At 39.1% G+C, this 20131-nt stretch overlaps 2 protein-coding genes across 2 annotated transcripts; one reads left to right on the forward strand and one right to left on the reverse strand.

Annotated features, from left to right (window-relative positions):
* The first annotated feature begins 9305 nt into the window (after window positions 1–9305).
* On the forward strand, window positions 9306–17621 carry LOC149817540 (putative mitochondrial import inner membrane translocase subunit TIM21). Its single transcript, XM_089985442.1, has 8 exons — window positions 9306–9509; window positions 9693–9752; window positions 9840–9858; window positions 14643–14803; window positions 16108–16286; window positions 16462–16510; window positions 16648–16767; window positions 16996–17621. The coding sequence occupies exons 1-8, from the start codon at window positions 9306–9308 to the stop codon at window positions 17152–17154; spliced, it is 951 nt and encodes a 316-aa protein (XP_089841568.1). The 3' UTR covers window positions 17155–17621.
* A 757-nt stretch (window positions 17622–18378) lies between these two features.
* LOC149817541 (StAR lipid transfer-like protein) lies at window positions 18379–19710 on the reverse strand. The gene is made up of 2 exons (XM_089984583.1): window positions 19411–19710; window positions 18379–18613 (listed from the first exon to the last, which is right to left on the reverse strand). The coding sequence occupies exons 1-2, from the start codon at window positions 19609–19611 to the stop codon at window positions 18524–18526; spliced, it is 291 nt and encodes a 96-aa protein (XP_089840709.1). The 5' UTR covers window positions 19612–19710; the 3' UTR covers window positions 18379–18523.
* Between the last annotated feature and the right edge of the window lie 421 nt (window positions 19711–20131).

The raw sequence follows: 20131 nt of genomic DNA on the forward strand, positions 1-20131 counted from the left end.
TTTTTATAAGGTTTAAAAAATCGATGATCTAAGATTTGTATAAATATTCAACACTTAAAAAATCATGTTTTATTATAAAAAGATGATCCAAGTATCGTTTTCTAGTAAATAGATAGTGGGGAACACATCTTTACGGTCATATTTAAGTAATACATTGGAAAAACTCTTTGAAAGCCCGTGTTAGCCGGGTGGTTAATTAGAAAAATGGTTTGCCTTTACTACCTTCTCAAAATAAGAAAAAGCTTTAAAAAACTCCTTTTTTTCGTAAAGCAGTTTGGGGTTTTCAAGCAATTTGCATCGAACACGTGTCCTTCAGAAGCTTGTATTTAATAAACACCGCCCTCGCGTATTTACCGGAACGTCAAAATTAGCACGTCAAAGAGTGGATTCGTTTCAAGATCTGGATCCGGATAAGATATCATAGTAAAACCTCGGAACTGCATATGACCCACCGCAAACCTACAGATTTTCTCATGGAATAAGATAAATGGGTTGGGTTTCTATGAAATTTCCTTAACAGCCTTAGAACACATATATGCATGATTGTATCACTATGTAGTTTTTTTGTCTGCCTTAAAACACATAACACCTATATGTATGATTGAATCACTATGAAATTTTCTTGATACTTGTTGACTCTACTTCCTCATTTCAGCTCCCACTTCAGAGAGGCAGTAATTAGCGGTTACAACCTTAATGCAGGTTCCGACTGCCACGGTGACTCTCTCAACGCCCTCCCTGCTTTAAATTTTTCATTTAAAAATTGCATTACAAACAGTCATGCAAGTGGGAAGTGGTTAAACCCTAGTTAAACTGATGTGGATTTTCCAAGCCAACTTAGATTTAAGTATCTTAGCCAAACGCGTTCAGGTCCAGCTCAGACCATTTGCATCTCAATCAGTGATTTTTTTTTTAAAGCAATCAGCAAATAAGCCAAGTCATAAATCACACATTTGTTGACCTTACCCCCTAAAGGGAAGTTGGCCTAGTTGGATGGGACCTAGGCCGTCAGACAGGTAGTCTAGATTCAAATCCCATGAGCATCACCTCTTGTGCAAGTTGAAGCGTGACAAATCTCTAAGCATAAGGGGTAAGCTCATAAACTATGTTAACCTTTTTTGTTCTGTATTAGAAAATGTAGATAGTCCAAAAAACTTTCAATCGATTGGCAAGTATGACACCAATTGTATAAATTTGTTGTGAAAATGCCTCATTAGTTCAATGAAGTAACGACTATAGTAACATCTTGAAATGAGCATTGCAATGCATAGGGATGGTAGTGGACTGGGCCTCACCTCTCCTCACTCCATTTGGACTGGGGATGGAGGTTAAAATCAAAACCCATTCAGGGATGGACTTACGCTTTCCCCGTCCCAATCCTTGCTTTGCCTCGCCCTCAATCTTTCTTTAAGAATGACAATGGACCAAGGGGAAACGGGCCCGCCCCGCCCCAGGTTAAAATCAAAACCTGTGTGGGGATGGAGGGCAAGAATTTGAGATGGGGTGAGGGTGAAGACCTTGTCCTCCACCCCTGCCCCTGGTCCACTGTCATCCCTAGCAATGCATATATAAGTTGCCTCAATATAGATAGCACTATTGCAAAGATCAGGTTCGAACTAACCATCAATGGTGGCATTGTGGTGGGATTTAAGTTAGCATACATATGGAAATGAAGTAGGCCAGCTAGAAGACATTCAGGGCATCTAAACATGAAAAAATATTGCTACTACAAACAAGTCATTTGCAGCATCTATCATGAGTATCTAAACAGATATTCCAACACAGCCACTTAACACAGATCTAGAATTGAGCTTCATGGGAGGGTTAATATCAGCCAATCAATATACTAGACTTAAACCCATAATCTACTCTACAATATATTAGATTATAGTAAGAAATATGTAACAGAAAATTTGCATAGTTTAACCTTGTTCTCTTCAGCAATTATCAAACTGTTGGTATGCAACACCAATAAGATAAACAAATGCAAATAAAATCACAAATATAAGTGCTAAAAAGCGTAACTAATGCATGAAAATCTAAAAAAACAAAGGAAAATGAAACCCTACTTCACTAGTACCATACGACATAAAACTCTAAGGGCTTACCCCTCGACCCCAGGGAGTCGCCAAGCTTCGGCTTACTTGGGAGGGGGTGACACCCATGGGATTTGAACCTAGACTGCAAGCGTTCATGAGTTTAAGGTCTCTTCCTATATGGATTGCCAACAACTTTGTGGTGCTCAGGTGCTTTCTGGCAGGTAGTAGAGGCTCTTAAAAGTAAATTAATTACTATTGATCATAAAACGAGCTCTTTAGAGCGCCTCCCTTATGCCAGAATTTTGATTGAATTTTTTTCTAATGTTGTCTTACGTGAACATTACCATTTCTTAAGACTTATATGATTGGGAGCTGAGGCTTGAGTTTGAATCCACTTCAAAGGTTTGCTCATTTTACAATGCCAGATCACATCTGTCCAAAAACAGTTTTGGCATATCAATTGCATTATAATGTTTGGCAACCGAATCATGCTAGAAAAATAAAGAAAGTTTGGGTCAAGAATGGGGATGGCAGTGGACCTGGGCGGGGGTGGAAGACAAGGTCTCCACTACAACAACAACTACGCCTTCATCCCAAAACAATTGGGGTCGGCTATATGAACCAACAAAGAAAAACATTCTCGGTCTTCTACATGAATCCTTCTCCTCCAATCACCTTTATCCAATGCCATATCCTCGGTGAGGTTCAAAGCATTCATATCCTTTTCTATCATCTTCATCCAAGTCTTCCTAGGCCTACCCCGACCTATTTTAAAGTCTTCCTAGGCCTACCCCGACCTATTTTAACTAATATATTTTCTCATTTTTTCATCCTTCAAACTGGAGCATCATTAGGCCTTCCTCGAATATGTCCAAACCACCATAAATGATTCCCTCTCATCTTATTTTCAATGAGTGCAATGCCTATCTTATTGCGTATCTCCTCATTTCGAATCTTATCTTTTATTGTATTTCCATATATCCATCTAAGCATATGCATATCAGCTACACTCATTTTTTGAATATGATGTTTCTTGGCAGCCTAACATTCAGTACCATATAGTAAAGTGGGCCTAATAGTCATCCTATAAAACTTTCTCTTCAACCGCAATGGCATTCTACGATCGCACAACACTCCAGTTGCACTTTTTCATTTCATTCACCCAACCTTTATCCTATGATTTACATCTCCATCAATTTCTCCATACTTTTGAATGATAGATCCCAAATATTTGAAACAATCATCCAACGATATTTCTTGCTCACCAAGCTTTGCTACACTCCCATCACTACTTCGTTGCTTACTAAACCGACATTCCATATATTTTATCTTACTCTTACTCAACTTAAAACCTCTTGCTTCCAATGTTTGTCTCTATAATTCCAACTTAGCATTAACCTCAGCTCTAGAATCATCAATCAAAACAATATCATCAACAAACAACATACACCACGACACATTTTCTTGAATTGATCTCGTAAGCTCGTCCATCACTATAGCAAATAGGAAAGGGTTTAAAGCAGATCCTTGATGTAAGCCAACCATTATAGGAAAATTGGTTGTCACCCCCCCACAAGTGCGGACATTGGTTACTACTCCTCCATACATAACCTTAATTATACTAATGTACTTGAGAGAAACACCTTTCTTTATCATTGTCCACCAGATAACATCCCTAAGTACTCTATCGTATGTCTTCTCCAAATCAATAAAAAACATATGCAAATCTTTGCTCCTCTCTCTATTTCTCTCAATAAGTTTACTAAAAAGATGTATAGCTTTCATAGTTCATCTTTCAAGCATAAAACCAAATTGATTCTCTGATATCATGACAACCTTCCTCAACCTAGACTCAATCACCCTCTCCCAAAGTTTCATAGTATGACTCATGAATTTTATACTGCGGTAGTTTGTGCAATCTTGTATATCACCCTTATTCTTATATAGGGGCACCAAAGTACTCTTCCTTCACTCATTAGGCATCTTATTTGTCCGCCAAATCTTTTTAAAAAGATTTGTCAACCATTCTAAACATGTCTCTCCCAAGCATTTCCAAGCCTCGATAGATATACCATCTGGGCCAACTGCCCTTCTTGATTTCATTTTCTTCAAAGCCTCTGCAATTTCTTTCTTTTGAATCTTGCGCATGAAGTCACGATTCATCTCATGAAAAGGAATGGAAAAGTCTCCAAGATCCTGAACATGACTTTCATTAAATAGCTTATCAAAATAATCTTTTCATCTATCCTTAATCTCCTCATCTTTGACTAAAACCCTTTGTGTTTCATCTTTGATACATCTAACCATACCCAGATCCCTCGATTTCCTATCTCTCATTTTTGCAATCCTATAAATATCCTTCTCACCCTCTTTGGTATCCAACTTGTCATAAACCTCCTTATATACCTTATCCCTCGCGTTCCGAACTACTTTTTTAGCTTCCTTCTTTGCTATCATATACTTCTCTAAATTCTCATTATCACGACTTTTACTTAGATTTCTATAACACTCTCTTTTAACCTTAATAGCTAATTTGACAACCTCGTTCCACCACGATGTATCCTTACCTAGCGGTGCACTGCCTTTAGACTCACCCAATACCTCCTTAGCCACCTTTCTCATGCCACCCGCTATCTTATTCCACATAGATTCTGAATCCTCCTCGAGACACCAATCAACTTTCTTAACTATCTGCTCTACAAACATTCTTTTTTTAGCTCCTTTCAGTGCCCACCACTTAATTCTAAGATCTATCCTATGTCTATCCATTTTGCGGCATTGTCTAATTCTAAGATCTAAAATTAAGACTCTATGTTGTGTAGCTACACTTTCTCTCGGTATAACCTTACAATCGATGCAACAACCCCTATCTCTCTTTCTAAGTAGAAAAAAAATCTATCTGACTCGTATTAACCCCACTTTTAAATGTTACTAGGTGAGACTCCCTATTCCTAAACCAAGTGTTTGCTAAGATCATATCACAGGACAAACAAAAATCTAAAATCCTTTCTCCACTTTCTTTTCTTTCTCCTATACCATAGCCTCCATGAATACTCTCAAATCCAACCCTACTAATGCCTACATGTCCATTAAGGTCACTGCCGATAAAAAGCTTTTCTCCATAAGATATCCCTTGTACTACTCCATCTAAATCTTTCCAAAATTGACGCGTAATGGAATCATCTAAACCTAATTGATGTGCATAAACACTAATAATATTAATAATATCCGTACCTAATACTAATTTAATAAGTAAAATCCTATCACCCTTCCTACGGACATCAACTACATTATACATAAACTCACGACTCATAACAATCCCTACTCCATTCTTATTTCTATTTATTCCTGTATACCAAATCTTATATCCCCAAGGTTTTATCACTTTTGCCTTTTTACTTACCCATTTGGTCTCTTGTAGACATAAAATATCAAAATTTCTCCTATACATAACATCTACTAACTCTACCAACTTACCAGTTAAAGTCCCTATGTTCCAAGTGACTAACCTAATTTCATGGTCTTGGACTAATATCTTTACCCCCACCTGTCCAACAAAATGAGGGAACCCTTGCCTATTGGACACCACACCCGGGCGCCGGTGTGACACGTCGCTTTCAGACGACGACCTAGCAACCCTTGCCCATTTATCATTGTCTCCGGGCCTATATAGTACATCACATCGCTCAATAGGGATTGCCCCAACGAAATTCTCATATTGATTCATATTCATAAGGTATGACTAAGTTTTTATGCTGGTTGTCAATGGCCTACCGCAACCCTCCTCTTTTATCCGGGCTTGGAACCGACAGTGTATAACTAAACAGTTATACACAGGTAGAGCTATACAAGGTCTCCACTCACGTCTCAAAATTGTGCCCTCCATCTCGGCACGGGTTTTGATTTTATCTTTCATCTCTGCCTCCATCCTTGTTTCTCGTCCTTCATCCCCCGATTCAAACAGGGCGAGGCAGGGCTCCATTTTTCCTCGGTCAATGGCCATCCCTAAAGAAGGAATGGAGGCACATCAGGACAAGGCAAGGTTCGGGACGGGAACGGGGGCAGGGTGGGGAAAAGCGTAAGTCCATGATGTCCATCCCCACACACATTCCCCACAGATTTTGATCTTAACCTCCATCCCCCCCCCCCCCCTTCATGTCCTCCATCTGCGGTCCAAATGGGGCGAGGCATGGCGGGGCCGTTCTCCCGAGATCCCCTGCCATCCCTAATCGAGAAATCAATCTAGCCTAATGTTGAAAATAATTTTTAAGTTCTGCATGATTAGTAAATAGATAAAGTTGATATATATACTTAACACAGTCCCAGGTGTATTGCTGGGATTAATTATTCTAAAACAGATTCTGATGGCAATTCTTTCAATGCAGATTTTTTTTTTGTTTTTTGAAAGGCAAGCTGGGTTAGGTAGACCCCCACCAGTTATTCAAAGTACCACTGGGTTTTGAACCTGCTCCCACCACAGGGAGAAGTGCACTGACAGCTCCTACCAACCACGGGGAGCTCCCGTTGGTACTCTTGATTCAATTTTGGGCTTGAATAAATCATCCATCACAGTGACAAACGTTTTAAACTACAATTTCTCGTTTTTCAAAAACTCGTGAGAAATTGAAAATTCTTCATAAATCTCGCATTTTTTTTCGGCAAAATCTCGACAATAAAAAAATAATTTTAAAAAATATAAAATTTATTTTTTATAAGAAAATATTAATAAAATTATCTAAAAAAAATTACACATTTTTTTGGTGATAAATAGCTATTTAAAACGTAAATATCGTGTTTAAATCACGGTATTTATGTTTTTTCATAAATCTCACGAGAAATTACCGTTTTAAATTTTCAGGCAATTTCTTACGATATTATTGCGAGATTTTTCATAAGTTTGTTTGTCTGGTCAGCCTCAAATTGGTGAGTTAGTTAATGATATAATTCATTTTAATTCAAGCGACATTAAGAAAAAATCTGGTTCCTGTTGGTAAAGCCACATCTCAAACGAATATTGAACAAGGTTCTCATGGCACGTCCTGAAAAACCTTCCTGAGTTTAGGACGGAGCGCCAAATGCTTCCTTCAAGCCTAATACCTATAATGTTTTGGAGACCTTGCATGATGTCTTTAGTAGGTATTAATAGTGTGGCAAATGACCTAAAACAAACAAATGCCCACAAGAGCTATGCTCATCTGGTAGGGGGCTATTTGTGAATGCAACCATGTTGATGAGACTTCACAAGTTTGAAACCCATAAGTGGTGTTCCTTGCTGCAAGGTCGAAGCTGGGTGTGCTCTTGGGTGACTAGGGAGGACTTCGACGGTGAAACCAACCAGAGGCCGCATATTGTGCGGTTGCGATGTTTTTTTTTTTCCCTTGGATTTTCTAAGAAAAGAGCTAAACAAACACACAATAAAAGTTTCTCTTTTTTTGTGGCAAGTCCAACTGAGACCAGTTTATGTCAAGATAGAAATTAAAGAAACCAAATTCAAGATGGCTCGTTTACAAGAATAATATTAGAATTCTAACTCCATGCTTATTGAGCCAAGCTCAACGTCTACACAATAAATACATGTTTTCAAAGCTTGAATCAATAGAAATTGAAATGTAAACTTATTGATTGCAAGCCAAACACTTTGACAAAATTTTTTTACACTGTATTACGTAACATAAAATAAATTTATAGTGCTTAATAACAAGCTTGCATGAATTGGGCCAAGCCAAGCACCTCTTGTTGTGTTTGGCTTGTCTCACATATTTTACGAGTTGGAACGAGTTTTTATGGGCCAAGCACAACCCAAACCACAAGCATCTCGTTTTGTTTCTGAACTTATATAGGTATTTAGTGTGCATCCTCCTATCATATGGTTGAGCTCTACTTAACAATAGTGGATTAATAGGTAACTGGTGTTAAGCTTTTATTATGATAACAGCATATCTAAAGCTACTAAAAAAACATAATGTCCGTGCCTTCACTTAATGCTGAAATGATCAGGTGCAATATGATTGCACAAATATTTGTTCGGTCATATTGCACCCGATCTGGACCAGGGTTACCAGAAGCGCTGTATCATATTGGAAAGTGTGCATTTTAGAAGCCCTAAACGTGCGGAGAAATGCTAAAAAAAAATGGGAAGCTCGCTTCCTCTTCACTTGCCCTTTTTTTTGTGTTTTTGTTTTTATTTTTATTTTTCTTTTTTTACTTTTTTCTCGCTTATTAGGTCGCTTCCGAGATGATTCCTGATTTGCTTTTAAGTCGTTCCGCACTTTGTGCTTTCTAAAATTTTGAAAGTGTCTCGCTTCCGCTTCCCAAATCACTTCCCACTCCCGCTTTCACTGACTAACAACTCTGATCCAAACTCCATTTAATGGGCCTGCCTCTTCAACTTGGTTAGCTTATAAACTCTAAGCACACATTCACACACCAATGAAGTTTGATCCAACATATTCATACATGTACCCAATTAACAAAGTATGTAGGGATTAAAACGGGTTAGGTTCAAATCCCATGGGCATGACCTCGTTGGGTAGTGGGGGTAAGCCCTCGAAGTTTTATGCCGATGTGACAAGGATCATAAGTAAAGTAGGCTGAACCAATGCGGCTAAGTCTCTGCGCCCTTGGGGCAGTTTCTCCTAGTAAAAAAAAATGGGTTAGGTTCAAGTCACAGCAGGTTTCTAGTGGAGTGGATTAGAGAAAACTAAACCCAGATCAGTTTAATTTTATTTCCTAATTGGATCCAAATTTACATTATACAGAGTCGGATCCTGCAAGGCTCTCATGTAAAATCCCAAAGCTGAATCCGACCCGATCAGTTCATGGATCTCCAGATATCCAACATAGAGACCGATCGTTAGCTTACATATCCACCATTCATCTCTGAAATGGACGGTAAAGATGTGTAAGGGTGAAACAACGCCGATTCGGTTCCAAATACAAAAAGGAGCGACGGGGGTAAAGATGGTCTTTTACCGTTTCCTTCTCAGGGTTTCGATTCTGGCAAAGAACTGAAGAAGAGTGAGTGGGCGGTTTGCCATCGATCCCGAAAGGCATAATCGATTCTATTGAACCAATGTAAGCATGGGTTTCTTACATTGTTTCAGTTTTGTTGGTGCTCCCACCCTTTTGTTTACTGGAGTTTAAGGTATTTGTTCTTAGTATTCTTGATACTATATGTATATGTGTGTGTGATGTGATTGATTCAGGTTTTGATTCTGTTAAAGGAGTAGAAGGGATTCAATTTTTGGTTTGTTGGTGTTGGTGAATATGCACCAAGTTAAGCATAGAACGCGAGAATTGTGGGGTTTGGTTAGGAGCAATCCCCCAGGCCTGCTTCGATCTCGTTCGTTGGGGAGGTTGTGTTCCCCACTTGGGTTTCTGCAGGAGAGGTCTTATGCGGATGTGGGTTCGATTGGGTCGGTGCCCAAGCAATCTGTATTGCCCGCAGGGGATCAGGTTGAGGCAGGAAAGGTGATTTCATGATCCAACGGTTGATGGTTCTCAGTTTTTTTTTCCTCTTCATGTTTTGTGAATTTGAAACAGATAGTTTCTGTCTTGTGGGTGTGATTATTCTCACGTGATTATTTATGATGGTTAAAATAAGTAGGAATTTGGTTATTGGTAATGGATATTCTGTTGCAATTGGGATTGCAGGTAACAGTCAATGCCAGTAGTGCGGGCAGGTTTGATATGGGTGGCAGCTGTTGGAGAAAGGTGGGCTGTGACTGTGCATTCTTCTTCATTACCCTTGCATTTTTAGTGCCCTCCAGAAATCTGATTCCTTTTGTTGTTCTCATGCAGGCGTCGTCTTCAGGGAATGGTTAGTCATGCCACTGTTTCCATTTAGGGAACGCTGAGATTTTTTTGTGACATTGGGTTACACAGTTTTGTCTGCCTTGAATCCTATTGTTTCTGTGAGGAAATAATATTTCATTATCTATTAGCTGCTCTTCTGCTGCTTCTTTTTTATTCACATGCATTGTCTCTTCATATATGTGTTATATCTTATAGCCATGCATGAACCATGATTTCCACTGGTTTTCAATTGAAATATCTTGTCCAGTGTCCACATTAAACATGCCACCTAGTCGGTATGTGTACATGATGGCCAATGTTCTTGCTATAATGCTTCAACATTATCGTTCTCCTGTTATTTTCGATTGAATAAGACAAATTTAGTGTGGAGCCACTATATTTCAAGACAGAAAATGATTAAAAAGAAAAACCAGATTTAAGAAAAACGTCAGGTTAAACTGGAGATGGGACATGGTGGTTATTGTTTGGGAAATTGGGTTTCCTTTATGACTGGTTATGTAATTTCTGAAGATTCCACATAAGATGAGTGGAAGTGGATCAATGAAGGAGAATGCTGGTTGTGATTCCTAAGTGTAAAAACTAGGCATTATATCATTACATCAGTTGCAGTTATATCTAAAGATAACACTTCCATCACTAGTTCCTAGATCAAGAGAAGGTATCACATGGGAAGGATAATACCTCAAATTCCCAATTTCCTAACTCGCACATAGTTTTTGGAGTCTGTTCATCATCACGCGTGTCCAAGCCTCAATTTATCATGGTGCAATTCATTTTCCTCTGGTTACATGCCTAGTGTCAGAATTGGTGCCAAATACTTGTGGTGTGGGCCATAAAGTTTACATGTGGCGAACAGTGTCCTTTGGGAAGGTGATGAACATTGGATAGGAAGATTACCATGATGTGATTCATTAGTTTTGTGGGGTATTAGGACGCCTAGTTTAAAGCAGTCACCACATTGGCTACTAATCAACAATTGATGACATTGCACATCCATCCAGCCCTGTTTGTTCTTGCTTCCATGTCAAACATGAAGCAAATAAAAATGAATTGTTGAAATGTTTCAAGCTATAAGATACCACTGTCTTTGATCTTAGAATATCATTTAATGTTATAACATAGCAGGGGATTCAGTCAGTCTTGGATATTTGGTTGCTATATACATTAGCACTAGGTGCATGCTACCATGTTATATGGTTCAACTGCAGTGATGGGGTCGGTTGGGAATGTTTCATTTTGTATGTGTAACAAAAGACAGCATTGTTACTTGTCATTTGTCAACTACATGAAGTTCCAGAGCTTCACCATCTATGGCTGGCTCCGTGTTAGATCAGTAAAGTTATTCTAGGTTTCCAATTTGCTGATATGAGGGGTGCACTAGTTTTTCTAAAAGTAGGATAGGCTAAAGGAAATGCAATGCAACTTGAGGAGAGGTTGGAAGGCCTGGCCTCTTTATACACACACATACGTATGAACCTGAGAGTATGACCAACACATGCTGATGGTATCAATGTGATTGTTCGTATAATGACAAACTTATAAGGAGAGACGCTGTTGCATGACTAATTCATACAGAGAATTTAGCAGCTTCATGAGGCATCAAAGATGAAATTTACAAGTGATGGCAATGTTGTCTGTAAGTGTCTCAATAGTAACATAGACTTTCTATACATTGGGATCATGTTTATATTTTTTTCTTCCAAATTAAATTCACACACATACCTGATATCGTTATTCATTTGTTGCCGTCTTCATAAATTCATGGGTCGTAATGTTCACATGTGTTGAATACTGTCCTTTGATCGCAGGGTGACACATAAAGTGTTTCAATTATTCAAGAGTTTTATTGGGAAATATAAAGTAATTGCACATTGTCTATTAATCAAATTGATTTCTCTAGATCCATCTTCTTCTAAAAAAGAAGATACCTTTAGATCCGTCTATGTCACTTGTTAATATGTATTCATCCATCCATTTCTGTTTAGCATTTTGATGCCATGTCAATCACTAAATGACTAACGGTAAATTGTCAAAACACATTAATTGGAAAAAGTATTTATATCAGTGTTGGATCAGTAGAGTAGCATGTCATGCTACAATATACCGAGGGACTGAAAGCAGTCAACTGTGATTGGTTGATATATATGTTAACTCCAGGTGCCTGCTGAGTGCTACCACTCATTCATAGTTCAGATGTATTTGCGTACTTTAGAATTTTTTTTCCTTGTTGGTAGATGTAACATAATACAACATCACTTGTTAGCTACATGAATTTTAAGTTTAAGACATGACCACTTATTGCCGTCTCCATGTTGGATTAAGATATCTTTGTTGGATTTCTTCTTTATATGTTATGAGGAGTACAAGAGTTTTTTTATGAAAAAGTGGCACATAGAAAAGGAAATGGTATTGAACTTTAGAAGCGACCGAAAAGTCTTTCTTCTTTTCCACTGATTATTAAGCATTAAGCATATGCATGAGTTTATTTAATGTAATACCTTTAGTCCGACAAGAGTTGTTGATCACAAGGAATAAATTCTCAAAGATATGATCTTCTGAATCCAACACAGTTGATGGATGTTCATGATGCTACCAACATGGGGATTATATAGTGACAAACTTTAGGGCAAGCCTTTAATTGTGTGGTTGATGCTGTGGATGTGGCTGGTGGAACATGCATTGAAGATGGAATTTATGAGCAATGACAATGCTGGTGATATGCATCTCAATCTGTGAAATGGACTTTTATACATGGGATATGTGTTGTGCATTCTTGGCCGTCCATCATCAGTGATGGACGACCCTGGTGAGTAGGCTGCCATAAGAGAGAGAAAGAGAGGTGTTTTTCCTTCCTCTTTCCGCTAGTCAACAGAGAACTAGAAGTTCTTTCGCCGAAGCTAGTTTAGCATCTAGCCCTTTTCAGAACTCCCGGGCAACATCTTCGCAAAGGTATCAAGTGTCCTTCGATGTCACACTCTTTGCCGAAGAAAAAAGAGAAGGGGGGAGCCTGTCCTTTGGAGCCTTTGTAACTTGACGTAACTGGGCTGGGGGGTGTGTGCTTCTTGACAGCAAAAAAGCAAAGGAAAAGAAGCAGCCGACTGTGGCTGCCTAGTTTTTTGTGCAGCCAGCCCTCGTTTGGTCAGGTCTTCTTCCTATAGACGTCACCAAGGAAAGAGGTTCCAATCACGCTATCCTTACCTTTCAACCAACCCCTTCGATTATGTGCCTTTCCACTTGCTCATGGGTAGGCTCGTTGCCGCCCACCAACCCTTAGACAAAGAAAGAGACAATTTGTTCTTTTTGTGATGGTTCCTCACTCAAAGACGGCTGAGCGTAGGTGGGAAACGTGTAGGTGGGGAAGGTGACGGAGGATACCATGTATGTGTCCTTTTTTTTTCTTTCTAAAAGTACACTTAAGAGGAACAAGACAATTCCGATTTAAATGACTTTGCTGAAGTGATGAGCCAGCTACACAAGTTTATCGGAAAACAGAGAGGAGGGGAGGGGCACTGAACTCCCTTTAGAGAGAAATGTTGAAAGCTAGTTAGAGCGAAAAGATGGATTATATATATATATATATATATATATATATATATATATATATATATATATATATAGAGAGAGAGAGAGAGAGAGAGAGAGAGAGAGAGAGAGATGGAAACCTACCTGATAGAAAACATACCAACCCTTACCATACCCACTAAGAATTTTTTCGGTGTTTTTTCGAAATTCTGACATTACAGATCTGTTCAACATGATCGATTTACTAGAAATTGACACTTGGATCATGCATTTTGGAAGAAAAAAATGGTATTTGAAGCCTCATAAATTTATAAAAATTGTAGACTGTTGATTTTTGAACCTTATAAATACCTATCCATGCATCGAAATCAAATGATCCAAGTGTCGATTTCTAGTAACTCAATCATGCTGAACACATCTGTAAGGTCAGATTTTTGAAAAAATCCAATATATATATATATATATATGGAAGGGTGACCATCCAACCAAAGGAAGGTCTAGAATCTACAATCAATGATGATCAGACAACTGCCCTTCTCTAATGTTTGATTGTTTCATCGATCATTTCTTATTATTCTTTATAATTTATTTAGTAAGAAATATGCTTTACACAAAGACTTTATGTTACAACTGTACAATACAAAGTATCGTAGGCCGTTGTTTTTTAGCGCTTTAAAAATTGCATCTAAATATCGAAAAATCGTAATGTAAAATATGGTGCTTACTAAATAAATTATAAAAATCCAATAAGTAGAGTCCAATCAACGAAAAACTCGTTTGTTAGCATTGTTGATCATCATTGGTTATAGATTTTGCACCTTCCTTTGGTTGCACGGTCCCCCTTTTATATATGCTAGATATTTAATGGCCCGTCCATGTGGTCGGGCTTGGATAAATCCTGTCTAGATTAATCTTTTTATAACAAATAAGTAAATAAATACAAACTAATATTTATGTATTTAAAACACATTATAACTTTATTTTTAAAATATACACCTAAATAACTAAAGGGAATAAATACCCTTTTATATGGCTTAATATATATTTAAATTAAAACATAATGGCCCATCCATATGGACGAGCATAGATTATGTTAAATTTTTACGATAAATAAGATGAATAAACACAGAAAAATGTATGTATTTCAAACACATTGTCTATTCCTTAGTATGTCAATATTTGTACATGATACCCTTTGTATGCTTGCATTTTTTCACGTAATGTTTCTGGATTTTATATAACATCTTCAAGTATATGTTTTGGCAGGCATGGGCTTACTGTCTCAAGCAAGACGTGTGCAATCCCCTGCAACTTGGCATACATCAATTTGTTTTGGTTTACAGTGTGAGTATTGGATGGTTCCTTGTTTTGCACGAACACTTACATCCAGTTCAACTTCACAATCTTCAAGGAAAAACATGGAAGAGGTTTGACACTTGGCTGCATTCCTGTTCCGTCCAAAGTTTTAGATAAAATTGGAAGCTTATTATTCTCCTTCCACTTTTGCCTTAGTCTTCATGTACCCTTCTGCATCATGTTATTACTATTCATTGGACTGCTCAAAAAAGAAACTTCCGTTATAACTCATGGAGGAGTTGCAACAGGAAGGTGACAAGAAGTCACCAAGAGTGAAAATGCATCAACATACTCGCACCTTTTTATGATCAACGACTTTAATTCCCTGAAGATCTGGTAAAATTTTGAGCTAAAGTTGCTTTGACATTGGAACCTTGGCAGTTTGAAAGGGTATGATAGCCATGTGAAGGTCTCATTATGTTTCATCTTTTATGTTGGTCTTTTTGTGTTTTTTTCGCATATTTTGCTGTGGAAAAGGTTGTCCTGGTTCTCTCCTGTTCGTATGATGGTTGATGGTTTTTAATTCTCATTGCAGCAAAATTGATCCAATTCAGACTTGGTCAGAATAGGTTTTCTTTTCTCTGTGTAATGTGCATATGTTTTGCTGCTTTTTATAGCTGACAACCCATTTTCCAGTATTGATTTGCAACTATAAACTCCTTGGATCAGTTGAAGTTTGCTTACAGAGGAAGGTGATCTATTATAGATCTCATTCTTTTGCACATGTTACTCTCCCCAACTATTGCTTTTACGGTATTATCTTAATCAACCACAATGTTGCAAGGTGCACGATTTAGTGTTAGGCTGCTGGTCTAGAAGAGGGTGTGCTCCTTGGAGCAAGGCATGGCAATGCTGGATGGCCTTTAGAAGCACATCTTCAATGAAAAGGAGAATATTTTGGCAACATATTTCGGGGATTTAAACCAATATGATGCTTACCTTGGTTTGAAGCATGAATGTAGTTTTTAATCATTAGTGCAAACTCGGTTACATAAATGCTGGTTGTCTAAGCATTCTTTAAAAGCAAGATACATGTCCGGCTACACCCTTATGTATTTGGAATAAGTATGTCTGCTAGATTTTTTCTTTTAGGAGGGGAAGAAAAGAAAATGGAAAGAACTAGTTGTCCATTGCTTGTGTTAAAAAGTGGTCATTCATGTTAAGTTGACAAGTTTCTTTACGGTATTCTATTCATGCTTTTCTATTCTTTGCTGAAATGCATGTCTCGAGTCTCTTGACTGTTGTTTAACCAAAATTTGGGTTTGAATTCTGTGTTCTCTCTTTTGCTCGGTTCTGAACTCATACTGCAGTAATCTTCTCAGCTTAGATTATGAAATATGCTATGACTAGAACTTGGATTCATTTGTCTTTGCAGAAGAGGAAAGACATATCTACTGTGGAGGACCCCTTTGATGCTCCAACATATAATATCCCAGAGAAACCAGTGACATTCACTGAAGGTGCCTCATACAGCCTTGTAATTCTTGCTGGACTTGGTGTAGCAGGAGCTGCTGGCTATGCCGTTTTCAAGGAGCTGATCTTTGAGCCCAAAGAGTAGGATTTTTTAGTTGTGTGTGCTATTTGTAGATTAATGCACTATGAAAGACCACTTCATGAATGGTTTCAAGAGAGGAGCAGTTTTAATAAATGCTTTGTTCAGTGAACAAGATGAAATCTCTAATGTGCTGTTTGGACGTGCTATAATTTATTGTTTTAATTTGTAAACCAGGTACAAAATTTTTGGGAAGGCATTGGAGAGGGTTCAAAATGATAGTCAGGTACAGCTGACTTTGCTGTTCCATCACTTTCATGTGCATTGAGTTTTTAGTTCTGCAGTACTTATGCCTCCTGATATGTTACCGGTTTGTACTGTAATGGTTATTCTTTTGATTGTAACTATTATGACCTCTGGCAGGTAAGAGTTAGAATTGGATCCCCGATCACTGGTTATGGTCATGAAAGCAGGAATCGAGCTGCTCGACAGCGTATTCCAAATAGAACATGGACAGATGAAGATGGTGTTGATCGTATTGAGGTACTTGTATCTTGATTTTTGTTTGTATAATCACGGCCTTTTCTTTCATGAGTTTCTTTTGGAACATGTCCTAAACGAAAATCATCTTGCATGCATTTTTACCAACTCTATTCTTGATGGCTGGAGACCCGTCCATGTAAATGTGACTTAAAACAACGTTCCTCAAGCCTCAGGCCAGGTCTTCAGTTTTTTCAGAACCTGATTTTGTTTGGGTCATGTGAAAAACAGGTCAACTTCTATATCCGTGGCCCTCATGGAGCTGGTAAAGTCTATACAGAGATGTTCAAAGACAAGACTGATAAGAGCTGGAAGTTTACATATCTGATTGTTGAAATTACATCACCATCCCGCACTCAGTTGATGCTTGAGTCTTATGTTCCAGCATGAGTTCCAGGCGGAGAGCAATTTTTTGAGACGAACTAACAAGCAATTTATTGAAATTAATGCCACCTGTCCACCATTCTGCAGCATAGCTACAGGAAAAAAGATGTTTTTCTCCCCTCTTACAACATGTTGCAGGTTGGCAAAGATGATAAAGAAGGGAGGGTTCTATTGCAAAATATTGGCCTTCAACGTGGTTGGCTTTGGCTTGAGTTGGTGGTGGGCGAGTGAGCCCAAGTCTCTGGTTTGTGCTTTGCTTTGAAAATGGGTATTCAAATAAAAAGGAGCACCTTGAAGTGAAAGAGATAGGTTGTGAAACTGCATGAAGAGTGTATTTGATCAGAGTTGACTGTGCTATAAACTTGTCTTTTTCCTGATTAGAGTTAACTATGTTATGAACTCTTTTTTTTTTTATGTTTTTTAGTTAATGGTGATCAACAAATCTATCTGACAAATGTAGAGAACCGTACTAGTTCAAGGTGGATTGTGGCAGTAACGATCAGTTAGCATTTCAGAAATCTCCCAGGTTTATTTTTGCAAGTGTTATTTTCAATGCTTTATCTGATATAAAGGCAAGTTGAGCTAGTTATGGCAGTGGACCTGTGGAAAATGGGGTCCCGCTCCGCCTCTCCCGGTTTGGACCGGGGATGGAGGACATGAAACGATGATGGAGGCTGGGATGGAGGTTAAAATCAAAACCCGTGCAGGGATGGATTTATGATTTTCCTCGCTCTGCCCCGTTCATGGTCCTTTTTTAGAGATGGCAGTGGACCGAGGGGAAACAGGGTCCGGCTCGCCTTGCCCTGTTTTGATCGGGGATGGAGGTTAAAATCAAAACCTGTGCCGCTTACCCCTTGACCCCAAGGTGTCACCAAGCTTGATGCCTATGGGATTTGAACCTAGGCTGCCCATCAAACGGCCTAGGCCCCATCCCATTACACCAAATCCCTTGGGTCTTGAATACCCATTTCGATTCCTTGCTTGACGCATCCAGTTGGTATCCTAATAACTATGGTCGTATACCCCCCCCCCCCCCCCCCCACACACACACACACACACACACTTTTTCCTCAATTTGACACATGAAGTACCAACTTTCAGGACTCGAGGCTCAACTTAGGGCGGTTTCTTCTAGTAAAAAAAAAAGGAAAATGGGTATTCAAACAAACGAAAAAAACTGTAGAAAGCAAGCCCGAAATGAGATTTGTTGACAAAAACACGAAAAAAACAGAACATTAAAATGTAACGATATTTTCACGGAGTTCTGTTTTGATTGCTGCCAAAAGGTTAAACGCTACAAATGACCAAAATGCATTTTCACAATTAGGAGAATCCATTGAATGTCATCAGCTTCGGCAGAGAGAGGGTATGATGGTCAAATCGACTGCTCACCATCCTCAGAACTCCTCGGAGGGGCTCCCAGCTTTGACCTAATTCTTTGACCAATACGCTTCAAGTCGTCCACCTGAACCCAAACAAAACCAACCGAATCATAGTCAACGACTTGCAGAGCTCACTTGGTCAAACACTTACTGGATCCGGATCCACTAGAGGTCCTAAAGTATATGTATCCCTTGATCAGGCTATTACAATTTACAAGTGTAATAGATTTCAATGGGTCGGGTTTGACCCGAACCTGACTCATAACAAACCCTATAGGGCCTCAGGGCCAGGGTTTGGTGATAAAAAAAAGGAGGTAGTGTCAGGGTTTGGTGATAAACGAGGAGGTCCAATTATAATCTGGGTCAAATTCAAAGGGTCCGTTTAGTATATGGCTTATGTAATTTCATACCAGACCCAAGCCAAACCGGCCCCAGACTAAGATCTGTAATTTTTAATATAAAAAGAAAAAATATTATTTTATCAGGTACGGTTCATGTAATCCTTATAGGACCCGGGTATGGTTTCTCTTATAGTAAGTCTGATTGGGCCCGAGTCGGAGTCGGGTACCAGCATCTCAAATCAGATTTGGGGTTGGTTCCACCCGAGTCCGAACCAAACCCGACCAAGTCAGATCTGGACGGGTACAACGTCTGCCTGATGGAGTCCGGATCCTGAGCAGATTCGGATGCGTCTGGTTAGTTTGGAACTGGATCAGATCCATATCCAAGTCAGTAATATCCAAAGCCCGAGATTCGAACTGCCTTCGCAATTTAGGGATGCGTCTTTAAAGTCGCAAATATACCCTTTAAGTAGAAAATAAATTTAAAGGGCATTATGGTCATTTGGGGAAGGAGAGAGACAAAAGAGGAAGGTACTGACCTGGCGGATGCCGGAGGCGTGGAGGGCGCCGGCGCCGGCGCAGAAAGCGGAGCCGACGAAGAGCGAAGCGACGCCGAAGGCCTTGAAGGGCATCAACGTGGAGGAGCCACCGATCCCACGCCTATATGCGGCCAAGCCGGTTACCAGCTGAGCCGATCCGGCGGCCCACCACCACCACGCCCCGCCGTCGATCTCCACCATTGCCACCCTTCAACCTCCTCACGGACGAAGCTCTCTCTCTCTCTCTGAAGAAGAGAAGAAGAGAGAGTGAAAAGCAAGGAAAGAAAGCAAAAGGGAAAAGGGAAAGTGGGAACCCTACAAATTAAAATGGCGATTTTTTTTTTATTTGTGAAGAGATGACATTTCGGACAATTTACTTGTGCCGAGCCAATGGCAGTCGACTCGGACGAATCGGTCGATAAACCCGATTCACGGCTCTCATGGACTTGAGGAGTATCGGGGATCGGAATTGGCTAATTAAGAAACCAGAAAATCAATAAAACGACAATTTTAAACGCCCGTTACATGGGGATGTAGTCAATACCATGTTCGAGTAATCGGATCGAGTATACAGTTTCGAATTCAGATGATGAAAGCTCATACCATATCCGCTTTTTTACATGCAAACAGATTTGGATATCCGTCAAATTTGGATAATTTTCGGATTAGGTAGCAAAATATCAAAACAATATCGCATATGATTATAATCAGATATGATTAT

This window comes from Nuphar pumila, chromosome 13 (assembly GCF_984573655.1).
Source record: "Nuphar pumila chromosome 13, dmNupPumi1.hap1.1, whole genome shotgun sequence".
NCBI classification, from domain to species: Eukaryota; Viridiplantae; Streptophyta; class Magnoliopsida; order Nymphaeales; family Nymphaeaceae; genus Nuphar; species Nuphar pumila.